The sequence below is a fragment of the Zonotrichia albicollis genome, chromosome 1 (assembly GCF_047830755.1).
Source record: "Zonotrichia albicollis isolate bZonAlb1 chromosome 1, bZonAlb1.hap1, whole genome shotgun sequence".
NCBI lineage: Eukaryota > Metazoa > Chordata > Aves > Passeriformes > Passerellidae > Zonotrichia > Zonotrichia albicollis.
Window position 1 is genome coordinate 17,460,303 of NC_133819.1, and position 13,804 is coordinate 17,474,106.

At 39.1% G+C, this 13,804-nt stretch overlaps 1 protein-coding gene across 5 annotated transcripts in view; it reads left to right on the plus strand.

Moving 5' to 3' along the window:
* Positions 1-4,053: 4,053 nt before the first annotated feature.
* PRTFDC1 (phosphoribosyl transferase domain containing 1) overlaps positions 4,054-13,804 on the plus strand; it is a 43,075-nt gene continuing 33,324 nt past the window's right edge. For 3 of the 5 annotated variants that reach the window (XR_012578972.1, XM_005480328.2, XM_074534907.1), the window contains exons 1-3: positions 4,054-4,207; positions 7,852-7,958; positions 9,963-10,146. Coding sequence is in view for 4 of the 5 variants with exons in the window: in XM_005480328.2 (XP_005480385.1) it covers positions 4,163-4,207; positions 7,852-7,958; positions 9,963-10,146 (336 nt within the window). In the remaining variant the exon portion in view is untranslated. Of the gene's footprint in view, positions 4,208-4,770; positions 4,821-7,851; positions 7,959-9,962; positions 10,147-13,804 lie in introns of all 5 variants that reach the window. The other 2 variants (XM_074534917.1, XM_074534912.1) reach the window with 2 other exon arrangements.

Consider the following 13,804-nt stretch of genomic DNA (forward strand, 5'->3'; position numbering starts at 1 on the left):
AAAGCTAAACTTTCCAATTCCTCTAAAATGATGGTAATTCTGCTGAAGTTGAAGTAGACAGAAGCCAGAGTCCAGCCTGCAGTGCCACTCTGTCACCTGCTCTAGCACAGGAGTCACAGAAACCAATGTGCATCTCTTCTGCTGCACATCACAGGATGCTCCCTAGCCCTGCTAATGGGGCAGCATTTCCTATGGCCTCTCTGTGTTCATTACTGTAGGGGAATGGCTTGAAATCCTGCTTCATGTTCTCCCAAATGTCTGGGACACTGTCTGCCAGACATGTTCTGCTGCACTCAGGGTCTCCAGCAGCCACCCTGTGCACTGGGTCACTGCCTCAGGTAATACACAAGAACTCAAAATTCTGGAATATATTAAAACTGGATATGCAAACAGTTTAGAATTATTTCCAGCATGCCCTAAAGTACTGTACATATGCTACTCTTTTGCTTTTAATAATCTCTTCAGTAACCATTTTACCCAAAAATGTCTTTCTCTGCCACAATTGGGGGGGTGTGTGTGTGTTGTAGCTTACCTTGTAACCACTAAGAAATGCAAGTTTATGCTTGATAAGATTGTTTACAGTTCTGCTGTTCACATAACAGCTGCAGCAACAGGCAGAACGAGAAAAAGAGCTCTTACTTCATCCCCTAATTGGCAAGCTTCTACCTAGGTAAGCCATACCTCTTGAAATATTCTGGATTTTCATGCTTTTCTTGTCTAGTTTTGGTGTTTACATATTAGACTGAGTTGTCAAATGTTTGTAATAGCTTCTTGGAAGCAGAATACATAATGCAGTTGTAAAGGTTGCTTACGGGTAACTCCATAATGGTATTTGCCTTGGACTGCTTTCCTGGTATATCCCTGCCCCCAACCTTTTATTTTCAGTATTTCTTTACATTAAAATTCTGAAAGGGTGGACATGTCCTACTTTTATCAGTAACATGGTAAGAGAGAAATAGATGTCTAATTGAAATTATAAAGTTGTGTAAAGGCCAAAAGCATAAATACATTCACATGGCATTTCTGTACCAGTCTTAACCCTGCTTTGTTTCCCTGTGTGTCACTTCCATCTGGTCCTTTATGGCTCTTGGCTATGTGTCCAGACCTACCCAGTCCTACTTGTTAGTATCATCTACTCTTATTTTCTTTGTTCTTCTCCCCTTTGATCATTTCCCCTGGTTGTATATCTAGAAATGTTTATTCTTTTCCTCCTATTTTTAGTTCATAAACAAACAGCTAAACAAAGATAATAAGAACATTCTTCAGAATGTTTACAGGCTTTTTCATAGTTAAGCCCCAAATATATAATATTCACTAATCATATTTTGGCCCTAATTAAAATAAGTTTTGAAAGTCTACTGTAAATTCATTCATTCCATACCAGTTCATACTGTAAAAGAAAATGCAGACATTCAGTAAGTATACTAATATATATATTGCTCCATAACAAAATCCTTAGCAGCTTCATTTCCATCATGCACAAAGAACCTCATTAATTCTGGTTTGTACTAATTCTGTGAGTTCACAGAACTATGTATTTGTGTCATTTGCAACAAAACGAAACAAAATGTATTACCTTTTGTGCCAATGAAAAAATCTTCCATCGAGAAGAAACAGCTTTGTGGGTTGGGTGTGTGGCTGCTGACAGCAGTACTATCGAAGTGTACCCCAGCTAAATTTATCTAGGCTTTCATTTCCTTACTCATATTTATTGTTATTAGCAAGACATGACACTTCATTACACTTCTTAAGTGAGCCCTGTAAAATTACTGGAAGATAAGAATATCAAAACAAAGACTCGACAGACACATTCATCCAATATTGATAGGAAGAACAAACATCTCCTGCTTGAGTTTTCTAGCACAATGCTGAAGGAATTTACTTTTTAGTGTCCTGCTCATGTTAATGCTTTTCAAAGCATTAATCATCTGTCTGTAGTTAGTCAGAACAATCCCCCATATTGCAGTAGTCTGATAAAGAATATGGTTAAAAATTACAGAAAGCACTGATAGCAGTAACCCAAATAGTCTGAAAGGTAGAAGAAAACAGTCCTAATATAGGAGTGGCAGAATTTGATTTGAGTTTCTGGCTGTAATCTAAATAGCTTCAGATCCACAGGGTTCAGCACTGTGAAATAATTGCAACAGCAGCTTCATTGGCAACTTGGTGGTAACTGATTCTGACTGTGCTGGCTTTAGGGCAAATATTGGCTTTGGGAGGCATTCTTCCAGACAAGGAGAGTCTTCAAATCCTGAAAAGTGTGGACACATATCAGGAGCATTTAACCCAAAGATCAGATGACACATTAAACTTTCTTTCTCAATAGTTGTATGAAATGTTGACATGGAATCGAAATCCCTATTTAGGGATTTTGTCCATTATGAAAATTTTTATTTGATTTATGTTGGTTTGTACAAGTCTGCATATGCTGTTTATCAGATTCACTACTTATTATTTTACAGGAACAGGAACTATTTTTTCTCAGCACACTTGAGTCTTGATATACAGGCACCACTTTGAGACAGATATATTCTGGAGTGGACTTCTGACACTTTGTAAACCTTGTCTTTTGTTCTTTCAGACATGCTGTCTGTTGTAGCAATAGTGCTTGAAAGAACACTTCCTTAATTCATCAAAAACCCCTGGCTTAATATAAGAAACAAAGCATTTATCACAAAATAATCTTCAACTGCTCTAGCACTTCACCAGATTTTATTTAGTGATTAATTTATAGAAGCATTCTTAACACCAGATTCCTAAGAATTGTCCTCTCAGTTCTCATGAGGGTACATTAACAGGATGCACCTGTAAACCAGTCAACATTGGACACCAAACTCGCTGTGTAGACCTACCCACAACTTCTCCCTGGATCCATCTGTTGTGACCAGAAGTGACAATGACCACATTCTAGAATAGCAGTGCTCCAGCCTGAAACATTTCCTACTTGGTTGGTGAGAGCCCCTCAGGTAGCACTTAGAATATTTCACTATGCCTAGGTCTCCCTTAAAAAGAACTTTTTCTTCCTTTAATATATTCTAGGATAGGAATGGCAGAATTCTACCAGCTGTGTATTTGACAGATTGGTATTAGAAATTATAACCAACTTTCAATTTTAAGAAGGTGAAAAGCTCTATTTTTATCCACAGTGGGCAGAGAGGCTTGCTACCATTTTCCACAAAAGACAGGATACAAAAAGGATGGAGGAAGTCCAAATTTCAACTTCTTATATGGGAAAGTAAAGGCAGGCAATGATCAGAGTAAGACAAGAAAAAACCAAGCTTCTTCTGATCTGTGAGGCAGTGAAAGCAAAATATCAATAATAATTTTAACAGAATTGGAAGGTAGTGGCAGAGAGCTGCACTGTTCCTGGTGCCTGATCTGTTTATCTTCAACTGCACAGAGAGCACAGGCAACACGGGCATGGGCTGGGGGCAATAGGAAACACAGCCTGCCCCAGCATGTGCACGGTGGTGGGAAGGAGCAGCGACTCCAGAAGACAGCGAGAATGGAAAGTATGATTACTGAACTGTTGGAAATTTTATTCTTCCTTCCCTTGTACTTCCCTGGAGTACAAGAAAATCCAGTTAAAACGGTAGTTTAAACCACACCAGCTTAATATTAACAATTAACCCAGGCCAGGCCCCTTGGCCAGCCCTGCCAAAGCCTTTCCACCATTCCGACCGTACCTATACCCGTACAGCTTCCATCTTGCACCCGGCATCCCGCACTGCCCATCCTGCATCCCGCACTGCCCATCCCGCACCCCGCACCGCTCATCCTGCATCCCGGACTAGCCCATCCTGCACTGCTCATCCTGCACCCCGCACTGCCCATCCTGCATCCCGGACTAGCTCATCCTGCACCCCGCACCGCCCATTTTGCATCCCGCATCTCGGGCCGCACATTCTGCATCCCGCACTACTCATCCTGCATCCCGCATTTCCTATCCTGCATCCCGCACCGCCCATCCTTCATCCCGCACCGTCCATCCCGCACCCCACATCCTACACCCCGCATCCTGCACCGTCCATCCCACACCCCACATCCCGCATTCCACACCCCGCACCCCCCACCCGCATCCCGCTCCCCGCCCCGCGCACCCCGCAACCGCCGCGGCCCCGCCCCGCCGCAGCCCCCCGGGCGGGCGGGCGCGCGCAGGAACATGGCGGGGCAGGGCGGGAGCAGCGCTGGAGGCCGCGGCGTTGTGGTAAATGCGGAGCGCGGCACGGCCCGGCCCGGCCGCTCGCCCCTCGCCGGCCGCGGCGCCTCCCCGGTCCCCGGTCCCCGGCCCCCTTCCCTAAACCCCCCGGCGCTTTGTGGTGAACTCCCGCGCCCTTCCCTTCCCTTCCCTTCCCTTCCCCCGGTTCCTCCGGACCCCCCGGCCGGCGCTTGGGCCGCCTCCCCTCACTCTGTGCCGGCCCCGGCCCCGCTGCGGCTGCCGGAGGGGACGGGCGTGCTGGGCTGGGCCGCGCCTTTGGCTTCCGCCGTGAAAACGCGGTCCGGTACCATCCCAGCGGCTCCTGTGGCCGTGGCTGTGCTTCCCCAGGCTCCTCGAGTGCCGGGGATGAGGATCCCCGGGCATCCCGAAATGGATGTTCCCACCGGAACTCTGAGAGAGAGTCTGCGGGCGCCGTGAGAGAGGGTTGGGCTGCTGCCCGTGTTCTGTTAGGGTGGGAAACAGCCCGAGCCTTGGCCGGGTGTTTGGAGTGCCTGTAGGGATGGATAAATGGTGCAAAAATGAATGAATGAATGTGATCCTTATTCTGATAGACACCCTAGATTCTCCTGTGAAGCAAATGCCATCACTGCCACCACCTTAGGTATGTTCTTATTTTAATGTGGCATTAGGATTTTAACAGAGAGTTCACAGGTGAACCGCCCAGATCATGACCCAGGGCCCTCTGTGTCAGCAGTGGTCACACTGTCCACTCCAACATCCCCTGCATCCCCCTTCTGAGGGACCTGTCCCGTGTGTTCCAGCTCTGTCTGAAAACACCACACAGCAACCACGTCTCCTGACACCTGTGTGATAAATGACATTCCTTAAGTGGGTGACTGTGTGTATCACCAAGCAACAAGAGGTTATTGCAAAGAAGGACATGAATGTGCATGACCATGTTCTGCTGCACTGGTTTAATTTTTTCTGCTCCCCAAAAACCCCACCAGCAGTAAGTCCAGTGCAGCATCATTTAAGTTACAAAAGCTGGACTTTGCTTCATGCTGCTTGGAGCTGAGGACTGAGCTCAATCTCACCTGTGCTCACTTTGCCAGACAAGAAAACAAACAACATTCTTCTAAAGGTGTTGCAATTGAATGGCTTCAGCTTGTCTCTTAGGCCTCAGGGGAACACTTTTGGATATTGCCATGTATTTGTATTCCTTTTTGTATCCATTCACATCAACTTTTTAAAGACTTACTGAAGAGTATCTGCTGGGCTATTCAAACATGCAAAGCTGAACTTTAAAAGTAGGTCTTTCTTTCACTGCAGGAATTTTTTTACACACGAGCATGCCAATGTGTTTAGAATATATATTTACTTACCAGTTGAACACTTTTTTCTTTCTGAAACAATATGAATTTTTTCCTTCATATTTTCAAGGGCCTTTTAAATTCTTAAACAGAATAGTCATAAGAATTTGCAGTTACTTGAAATTTGTCCTATAGCATAGCACTGTGAATAGCTTTAGGATAAATGAGAATTTCTTAGGCTTGTTGGGAAATGCCTGTTTAAAAGAAAGAAGAATATGAAATAGGCTTATTATATCAGACAAATAATTAACTTGAAGGTACACGTGAATTTCATCTTATTTGTCAAATGCCAGCAAGCACTTGTAAACAAGAACTTCAATATTGTTGTAGTGTTACACTGTTTATGTTCTGCTATTCTAGAGAACCAGAAGGATAAATGGTTCTCATTTATCAAAATTTCATCCTGATCCTGTTTTATAAAGGACTTACTGTAACCTAAGTAAAAGTTATTGGTTTGTATGAATTCTAAAGCAGCTTCTATCCATTTAATTTCATCTGCATCACACTGAAACCCTGCAGTTTGACAAGAATGCAGAAGTAAGCAACACTGACAGAGGTTGCTAGTGGGTGTTTGTAACACTTAATGAAATTGTTTCAGTTTGCATTAAAATGCTTTTGAATAGACCGTTCATTTCTAAAAAATGTTTAGAAAGTTTCAGCCCCCCATGCCCTGAAAAAGTAGATGGAAAAATAACTCTTTGCAGGCTGACTGCTGCAGTGTTTCTGGGACAAGATTTGCTCTAATTAAAAACCTTGCCAAGGAGGATATTTATAATCTCCTGTTTCTATGGAAATGAGGAACACAACTAAGTAACTTTTTTTCTTTTGTGTAGTTTCAAGGCTTGTGTAAGTCAGGGGAAAAGCTTTCATGGATTCCAGTGATCTCCCAGTCATGCCCTTCGTGGGCAAATATTCAGTAGCAGTTGCCAACAAGTAACTTTTTTGATGCAGAAATTTTTGGGTAGGATTAAGAAAACATGCCAGTCAAGGTGCCTGTAGCTGTCAGGGAATATGCAAAAAAAGCCCCCAAGCAACACAAAATCCACAGGGCAGGACAGTGTTTCAGTACAGCATGAGGCTGGGCTGTGTCTGAGTTAAAGAGGGGTTGTGGAGGAACAGCTCAACATCAAATACGTTATCTTAGCCAAAATTGTGAGAAAACATTTATTGCTCTACAATAAAATGGTAAGCAGAGGTTTCAGTGATGGTCCTTTAAAGATTGTCTGTAGCAAAAATGCCATTAAGACATGCACTGCACAATGGCAAGCTTGTCACCATTTCTCCATGGACTCAAGATTCCTGTAGCCAAGCTCTAGAAAGACAATGTGTGACTTGAGGATTATGATTGTAGGGAAAACCTATTAGGTGTTGCTTTTTATCTTGAACCAGTATTGAAGCAAAGCTTTCTAATGATTTCAAGGTGCCTTGTGAACCTGAGGGTCTTGTCTTTCAGAAGGAATAGGGAAAATGTTTGTTTTGGACTTGGTTTAGTTTTTGTGCTGGAGACTTTGCATTTTGTAGCTTCCTGAAGCCTTCAATCGTTGGCTAACTTTTGACCTTGTTAATCTCTACCACCATTGCATCTTGTGAGATCTAATCTCTGTATTCTGACACTTACAAAACCAATGTATATTAAGTCTGTAAAATATTTTTTCTGTGAATATATGGATTTACAGACTAGTTTCATGGGGAGGTGAGGTGAGATGAAAACATTTTGTAATCACTTATCTTTGATGATATCTAAATTAAGAACCTTACCTTTAGGAAGAAGTACAGTTTTTCACATGATTTGTACAAATACCATCCATGAACCACATAAATTATTCTCCATATGCACTGTTTTATCTGTTGAATACTTATATATTTATTTATTTATGACTTTAAGTCATTCTAAACTAGGAATGTACAATTTTAATATAGAATTTTATGACTTTTAATTCTACCATTGAATCTCCCATTGGAAAATCCCTTCTTACTGGCAATATTATATTTGCACTTTGAGTTTGAAAGTACTTAGAAATTTACTTTTGCCACTAGTTTAGCATTAAATATTTCCTTTGTCTGTCTAGTTCTTTGTAATTTCAGGTGACATTTCCCACATTCTGTGGGTAAAAAACTGTAGCATTTGATTTCTGAGTTATATTGAGAAGCAAAATAATTAATGGGAAAAGCAAAATAGTAAATTGTAACTGGAAGAAAGTATGTCACACAATGAATCCATCCAACAGAATGTACTAGAATAGTACTAGAATGCTGATTGTGTATCAGTTACATAATGTCAAACACCATGAAGTGTTCTTGACAGTACTGTTTGATATTCAGATTTCAGACAATTGGCCTGGATACAGTCTGGATTTGTTCACTTATCCTCAGCACTACTATGGTGACCTGGAATATGTGCTCATTCCTCATGGCATTATTGTTGACAGGTATGTGTAGCTTGAATGTTACTAAATAAATTGTTTGGTCAGTAGTATTATTCTTTTTTATGAAGGCTGTCATCTATATACAGTACATATTGTAAGTTTAAAAACTTGGATATTTTTATTTAGAAATTTAAATTAGTACATTTTAGTCGATGCTGGAGTTCCTACACTTTTAACATACAAAATGGTCTTTGGTATTCCTGGAAATTTCAGCTGTAAACAATCTGAGGAACAATATAAAAAAAGAAAATTTATCAAAGAAATGTTTCTTAATAAGAGGTTTTCCCCATTCTCAGACTTGATAAAAGATGATAAAAGACTATTTTATTAATCTTCAGTAAAGTAAGTGATCCTCATTCTTACAGCACTAAAAGGAATTATATATTTCAGATCAAATGAAATAATTTAATATTTCTAATATCTTCTATTTCTCATATAAAAATATAATAATTATTGCTACATGAGCAATAATTATAGAGCAATAATTATATATAGAGAGAGCATTAAAATTAAAATATGTGAAAATTAAGCAACAGCTGTTTCTTATACTTATCTTCAGTCTAGAGCTTATTCTCCTCTGGTCCATGCACAGATTTCACTACAGTTCAATCAAGGTACTTATGTAGGGGCAAACTGATTTCTGTATTACAGCTAATAAAGAAAAAAAAACAACCAAACCTGAAAAATGTAATAATAAAATACATGGGATAAATTATAGGATTATTTAATAAATTGAATCCTGTCAACAAGTCCACTCTCATTGAAACTACTAATCTAATTCAGAGACCTATCAAATAATTTTCCAGTGGAAGTATTTACAGAATATAATGCTCTGAGCTGTTTTTCCTCAAAACATCAAACAACATTGTGAAGTTTTCTGTTGATACTTACATCTAGAAATGACCCAGTTGACCCAGTACCCTATTGGGGGTCTAGAAATGCTATCTTTAAAGTTAATATTTATTATTTACATTTATTATTAAGACTGTTATTTCTTATTTTTATCTTGAAAATGTAAGTAGCATTGTGTGGCACAAATGTGTATCTTTTGTTTCCAATCATCTGCCACATTGTGTTTGCCCTGTAGAATTGCCAGAGAGGATAGGTTTGGTTGGGAACTCCACAATTCTGGGCTCATTGGAGCATTCACTCAATTATGACCTTGAACAAGTCACTGAAGCTCTTTGCACTCTTCATTTCTGCTGTATGAAGCACTGAGCTGTACAGAATAGTGATAATATACACTCTTTATAAGCTTTTCATTGATGCTCTATTTCTTTCTAGTTTTTATGTATGTTTTTTATTAAAACTGTAAGGGTAGCATCTTCCAAAGCCAATCAGCATGAAAGTTTCAAATATTCTTCCCTATCTTTCACTTAATTTTTTCTTCTTGTGCAGTAACTAACATAACAAGTTGGGTGTTTGTGCAGGTATATTTTATACTGATAATTCCTGTGAGGTAAAATGGAAGACTAGTTCACATTATTTTCTCTCGAGTCTCTGACATATTTATGAGCCCAAAATATGCTGAGATGTGTAGGTGCTGTTTGTATAGCTGGGGAATTTATGCATTTAAGGTTAACTTAAATGGTTAGTTAAATTTAACTTCACTTTATGCTTCTAAGGTTAACTTAGATTCAAGTGCTTTGCATCTTGTATCCATCACTGTCTGTTTGGATCTGCCATCTGTGAGCTGGATGCAAACCCAGTCAAGCACTGGAATGGACTGGAAGGTGGTAGAGGCACCATTCCTGGAGGTGTTCAAGGAATGACTGGACATGGCACTTACTGTTCTGGTCTAGCTGACATTGTGGTGATCACTCCAAGGGTTGGGCTTGAAGATCTTGAAGGTCTTTTCCAATCTAAATCACTCTGTGATTCTGTGAAGTCAGGCTTCTTAAGCAATGCCAGTCAAGCTTTATACTCAGTATAGTGTTTGTAAAGCACACCATGAACTTAGAGCATCTGCACCTAAAGTTATTTTATCTCAATTTTTTTTTTGCCCAGGACAGAACGACTGGCAAAAGATATTATGCAAGACATTGGAGACAATGATATTGTGGTTCTCTGTGTCCTCAAAGGTGGCTACAAGTTCTGTGCTGATCTTGTGGAGCACATTAAAAATCTCAGCAGAAATTCAGAAAGGTTCATCTCCATGAAAGTTGATTTTGTTAGACTGAAAAGTTACCACGTAAGTCAACAACTCATTTATGTAGATTCTGCTTGAATGGCATAATAAATAATTGACTTTTGCATGTGAGATCTCCACCTCCAATTATAAGAAAAACTATGTGAAAAATGCTTTTGTTTGAAAAACCTGTGAAGTTTTTTTTTATCATTGTAGATAGTATGAATGAGAATATTGTTTTATTTAGTCTGTCTTTTACTTCTGGACAGGGAAGTACTCAAATTTCATTCATGTAAAATGTCAACATTTGTTTGTTCTCAAAATCCTCAGCAGTTCTGTCAAGTTAATTTCATGTTACTGCATTTTCCACTCCCACATAGTTTGGCATAACTGCAAGGTGGTGAATCTATGTCTTCTCCTAAATGTTTAATGCTAAGTAAATGAAATGCTTTCATCTTCATAGCTTGCAGTTTACATAGCAGCAAAATATACCACCAGATGATGATAGTGTTCTACAAGAAAATGCAACAAGCCATTCAGTCAAATGCAGTGTTGAACTAATCATCAAGTCCTCCTGTTATCTTCAGAGGAAACTATGCAATCATAATTAATCTGTGTCACTGAGGATATGATAGTGAGATGACCAGCATTTTTTAGAATCTCTAACTGCAATTTCTTATTGCAGAAGTTATAAATTTATGTTCTAACTTGCAGTGTATGTTTCATGGTGAGGGAGCATTTCTATAAGTAAGTTGTTGTAGAAGTGTCTGAGGAAGTACACTAAATAAATAGAGTGATGATAAGGTGTCTTGCAGAAATGCAACTTGCTGTGTCCAGCAGTTCCCACAATAACTCTATATCCTTTCCACAGTTTGTTGGCTGGCATTTTCTTCTGACCCCAGTGACTATAAAATTTTCCTAACTTTCACAGATCTGGTCTGACTTTTTTTCAGTGTGGAAAAAACGTGAATGAGAACCTTTTATAGCCATTAGGTTAGGATTTGGTCCTAGGACTTCTGTTTAAAGAATTACTTCTATGAAGTACGTGTGAAATACTAATATTATGTATTTTCTAGGTAGTCAGCAGCATTACAGAAATAATAAATTATAATGTTATATTATGTCCCACATAATGGCACATGGAAATTTTACTCAGTTTTTTTGCATAGTTATAATAGCACTTCAGTAACACTGCTGAACAAATAGAGGAATTACTTAAATTGGGTTTTATTTTGCATCTGGCATGTAGTTAATGCACATGCTTTTCCTACAGAGTTATCCAGTATGAAGATATCGTAGTTCTAATATTTCTTCCCTTGGGGTCAAATCTTACTAGCCACACTAACCCATAACCAATGAGCAGCAGGAGGTGTGTACTGCAAAAGTGTGTAAATTTTCACCTCTTTAGCTTAGGAAATAATGTAAAAGCATGTTATATCAAACTGAAACATCACCAAGAATTTTATTATGCAAGGGGGCAATTACCAATACTAAGTCTTAGATTATCTTAGCACTTAGTGGCTGTGCATATTTTGGGTCCTAGCCTCATGCTGTATCAGAAAGGTAGCACCTTCCCAAGAACTAGTGCCTGCATCTGCATTTTTGAAAATATATTCTTTTTACTTGTATGTACTTCCAAACAGGTGTCATATATTTAGAGGTTGAAGCTGTCCTTGATTTAGTGCTTGGATCAGTGCTTGATACCTGTCTGGTCTGAGAAGCTGAATTACATTGAGAAGAAATTTGAAATTGCATTAATATTAGTAGACGCAGTCCATGAGATGTGCATAAACATAATGCTGACTAAAGCACCAGTATCCTTTGCATCTTGAGTTACTGCTGTGTCCTGTGCAATTGCAGGTTTTGGGGAATGTCCCCTTGTCAGCATAGCTGGGCTCAGATCACTTAAGGAACTCGCTGTACCTAGTCTGAGTGACTCCTTATCCCAGCCTTACACGAAACTCCCAAATCTCCATGTTAGTTTATTCTGTAATAACATGTCTTTCTCAGTGTTTTACACTTTAATCAGAGGCAACAATTACAGCTTTAGAGATAAGATTCTACTTAAAATCTTGGAGCATCACCAGTTCCACTCCTTTGTTCTCTTCTGTGTTTTCTATTTCACTTTTCAGTAAGACTTATTATTACCCTCTCTTTTTATCCCCTTTTCATTTTACAGACTCTGTTCTTCTCACATTATTTATTCTGATTCCTTTTACTAACTGTTCTCTCTTTCTCTCCTGAAGGGAGTCCTGCTGCTCTCAAGCTTCCTTCAGACCTGTCTCCCTTCCCCCCTCCAGCTGTTTCAATCCAGCAACTAATTTCAGCTCATACTCATGGGATTTTTGTATTGTCTCATTCCAGCTTCAATATTGAAAGGTTAGTTGATTTTTAGGGGCTGTAACTCAACGTGGGATTTCTTGATTTAACAAGAAAGGATAGCAAAAATGGGCTGTAATTGTGACTCAGAGTCAGATCTTGGCACCAGTGAAAGTAAACCCTTAATTACCTGGTATCAGTGGAAAATGCTGTACTTTGCTGTTTGGCATACAGACACGATTACAGGTGAAGGAGGTTGCAAATATGACCAGTTTTATATGGCTCTTTGTTTTTCAAACCTGTCATGATGTTCCAGAATTTACACTTAATTAATATGTTAGGATTTTTTTTCATATTAAGTAGCTGAAAGCTGGGCATGAGTCTTCTTTGTAAGATTTCTTCCTGCAAATGAATAAATTAAAAAAAAAGCATAGTACATTTAGATTCTCTAGATATTAATGAGATGAATGGCTACTTGTACTGCCATAATCAGGATCGTTTTATCTGATTTGCAAAATATTGTCATATGTGCCTGAATATTTTTACATGTTTGTGAGAAACGTTCCTGTATTTTACAAGGAGCACATTAAAAGAAAGCACCAAGATAACAGAAAATATGATTTCAGGAGTAAACAGATAGGAAGCATCATGTGGAGTTAAGGATAAAAGTCAGGAAGTAGATGGAGAGAAAAACCAAATCAATTTTCCAGATGAAAATCTGAATGAAAAGTAGCAGCTCTGAGTTTTAAGAGGCAGAAAAGAGAAAACATACACTGTTTTGAGTAAACTCAAGAGTAGCAAGGCAAGAAGTATAGTGGGTAGAGCAAGAAGCACTACAATAGTCCTCATGGGAAATATGATGAATTTATATAAAGATGCATGCCAAGTTTTAGGGGAAAACACTGTATTCTGACAACACTGACATGAGAACTGATAGAATTTACCAGCTTTTTAGGTATTAGGTTCTAAGATATTGGATTTTAATATAAGTCAGGAACAGTGGAACTGACTGCAGAGATTTTTGAATTTAAAACTGGATGAATAAAATTTACTATATTCAATTTTTACCATGCTGATTTTTCCCCCAAGTGATTGTTCCTCCACAGGGAATCAGAGTTCTGAAGTTGAAAATGGGTGAGGATTTCAGTTTGAAAGGAGAATTCAAAATTCATTTCAAAAGCATTATATGTTGAAGTCACAGATGAGAAGTAATGATGGAAGAAGTTGAGTTGGGGAGTGCCATGTAAGGAGAATGTGGCCCTAGCAGGAGAGATGGTGCACCCAGAAATTCCATTATATATTTGTGATATTGATAACTTCAGGAGATTAAAGAGCTGATTAGGAAGAATCCAGAGGGAAGTAAAAAAGAGAAATTAGGAAGATGTTTTACTAGGCTGTTTTT